The sequence below is a fragment of the Pteropus medius genome, unplaced genomic scaffold (assembly GCF_902729225.1).
Source record: "Pteropus medius unplaced genomic scaffold, Ma_sr-lr_union100, whole genome shotgun sequence".
NCBI classification, from domain to species: Eukaryota; Metazoa; Chordata; class Mammalia; order Chiroptera; family Pteropodidae; genus Pteropus; species Pteropus medius.
The window spans coordinates 63,257-66,525 of NW_024344321.1; the positions used below are offsets into that span (position 1 = coordinate 63,257).

Here is a 3,269-nt window from a genome sequence, read left to right on the forward strand (position 1 = left end):
CTTACAGGGTATGGTGATAAAAAAGATAGCGAGGTGTGAAGTTTTCAATGTACAATGGACAGTGTCCTGAAAAGTTATTCACATTAAACAGGCATGGCTCACTTTTTCAGAAAGGACAGGAAGCACCATGAATATGGTTTCTGGTTTAAATCTCTGAGCCTGGATTTAGTTCTTGACCCATAGCAGGGAGTGATTTATTTAGACTTTGTAAATAACAGTCATAACAGTCTAGGAATCCTCTATTGAACATCTTATTCAGGGAAAGTGGTAAACAAATGCCTTTGAATTCGACATAGATTGGAAAACTAGACAACTTTAGAATTTGGATGCTCTGCCTCCTTTTTTGTGCTTCTTTAAAAATTATCAACAGGGGACTAGTGATATTGAAGCCAAAATCTTGGTTTCTCCTCTTTTCTTCTTTGCCTTTCAAATTTCTTTATCTTCCATTCCAGGCAAAGTTATAACTGATGAACTCTAACATACAAGACAAGAAATCTGAACTTAACAAGAAAACTCAATATCGAAACTAACATTTTAAGGCTCTTAATCAATACTTTTTAATATTAATCAATTACAAGATTACTCTGTTGTTTAAACACAAAAATTAGTATATTTTTGACAATTCTTAAATATAAATTCTTAAATATGACTAAAAAGTACCTGCCTGTCCAAATATTTGAAAATGTCCTTTCTTCCCTTTTAAAGAACAAAATTAATTCTATAAAACAAAATTGTAAATAAAATCCCACTTGATGTCAGATCCCTTTGTTTTTATCACCCAAAATACTTATTAAATAAACCTGTCTTGTAAACACCATTTTTAAATTTTATTTAGGCAGATTCTGAATATGAAAAGTAAGGTAGTTCATTTTTGTTTATTATGGTTAAAAAACATGAAAATAAACTCTTATGAATTAAGATATTCAAAAAATAATATTCTCACTTCTTATTTAGAGCATGTTTAACATGCTAGGACTTTTGTACATTTTTTTTTTTTGGTGTCATTCAAAAGTGACATTTTAAAGTGATATTTTAAAAGAATATCTTTCAAGGAAATTTTAAAAACAGCCTTGAGTCTTGAGCATAGTGATGTCTGTGACAATCAATTCAGTTGATTAGACTACTGTGAAAAGCTAGTATCCTGAAGTAAGATTTATCTCCACATGTTTTTAACAAAGTAAGTTGAATCAGAGAAACTGGATGAGTTTGTGTATGAAGACCCTTAATGATCTTTAGAAAAACAAACCAAAATCAGAAAAGGTCTTCATAAGGATCAAAGCAAAAACAAAGACATTTGTTTGTTTGTACCACTGGTGTGGAAAATTCTTGCTGCATTGAATCCTAGCAAAATAATACTGAGATTTAGAACCACGATCAATTCAAAATAAGGTGGGATCTATTCCCACTCGGTCTCAAGATATATTTTATAATTTCCTGTAGAGCTTAAGTTTCCTTCTCAATAAAGTCCTTGAGAGATTTAGGAAGCCAAGCAACTTGAGTTACACTCATGTCTTTCTTCTTCGTAGATTTAAGACCCATGAACAGGTCAGCAACACACATCGTGACTGAGTTTATTCTCCTTGGATTCCCTGGTTGCTGGGAGATACAGATTTTCCTCTTCGCACTCTTTTTGGTTATTTATATCTTGACCTTGCTGGGGAATGGAGCCATTATCTGTGCAGTGAGATGGGACCCTCGACTGCACACACCCATGTACTTTCTGCTGGGAAACTTTGCCTTCCTTGAGATCTGGTACGTTTCCTCCTCTGTTCCAAACATGCTAGCCAACATTCTCTCCAAAACCAAGGTTATATCATTGTATGGCTGCTTCCTCCAGTTCTACTTCTTCTTTTCCCTCGGCACAACTGAATGTCTCTTCCTGGCAATCATGGCTTACGATCGGTACCTGGCCATCTGTCACCCACTACACTATCCCACCATCATGACTGGGAAGCTCTGTAGAATGTTAGTGTCTCTCTGCTGGCTCACTGGATTCCTTGGCTACCCAATCCCTATTTTCTTCATCTCTCAACTCCCCTTCTGTGGACCCAATATCATTGATCACTTCCTCTGTGACATGGACCCACTGATGGCTCTGTCCTGTGCTCCAGCTCCCATTACTGAACTTATTTTCCATACTGAGAGCTCTCTTGTCCTCTTTTTCACTATTACATACATTCTTCGATCCTATACCCTGTTACTCAGAACTGTTTTGCAGGTCCCTTCTGCGGCTGGCCGGAGAAAGGCCTTTTCCACCTGTGGTTCTCATTTAGTTGTGGTGTGTCTTTTCTATGGGACAGTAATGATAATGTATGTGAGCCCTACATATGGCATCACTACTTTGATGCAGAAGATCCTCACACTGGTATATTCAGTAATGACTCCTCTCTTTAATCCCCTCATCTATAGTCTTCGTAATAGGGACATGAAACTTGCTCTGAGAAGTGTCCTGTTCAGAATAAGAATTAGTCAAAATTTGTGAATCCATGATGTGCCACACTTCCAGGTTCTAATAAAGAATAAGGTGGGGAAGTATAAGTACTTTCAATGTTCTTTTAGCCCTCACTCTGAGTAGTTAGAGAACACATTTTTTTCCCCTGGAAGTATACTCAGCTTAAATTATACTCACTACTAAAGCCTTAATTCTCTGGACTTTAACATAAAGTGAAAGTTTTTTAAAGGTCGTACTTATTGCAATGATAAAATGAGATTCCTATAAGAGGAAAGTCAGAATATCCTGAAGGATTTATCATCAGTTTAAGGATAAGTCTAATGACTTTTACCAAATATAGGTATCCCCTACTATCCAAAAGTAGAGTATTCCTATGAAAACCTTAATAAACCAATATGGTATAAAGAGAAGAAGCGATTACCATTAATCTAAAAGCAAAAATTCTCTTCAGATTTCTTTCGGTTAGCAAAAACAGGTGTAACATAGGTCTTTCATAAAAGTGAAGTGGAGTAACAAAAACTTTCAAACAGTGGGGAATATCTGCAATTAAAATTCAGTCACTTTTTTAAAAAGTTTTATTTAGGTATGATTGATATACAAAAAGACCGCCCATTTTTAATGCATACTGAAGGTGTAGTGACTCTTAACTAGCCAGGAGACCTTTCTAAACTCTTTAACAAACACACACACCTTTCTTATCATTAGTCTAACAACATTATCTAAATACTTCCTCTCTAATGAGAAAAAATAAAAATAAACCTCTCTTGACCAGAAGGAACTCTTTCAAAAATATTCTTAGAGATATAGTTTATTTGTG

General features: G+C 35.3%; 1 protein-coding gene across 1 annotated transcript; it reads left to right on the forward strand.

The window, feature by feature from the left end:
• Positions 1–1,395: 1,395 nt before the first annotated feature.
• LOC120608047 (olfactory receptor 11H4) lies at positions 1,396–2,482 on the forward strand. The gene has a single exon (XM_039869798.1). The coding sequence runs from the start codon at positions 1,508–1,510 to the stop codon at positions 2,480–2,482; it is 975 nt and encodes a 324-aa protein (XP_039725732.1). The 5' UTR covers positions 1,396–1,507.
• Positions 2,483–3,269: the final 787 nt, after the last annotated feature.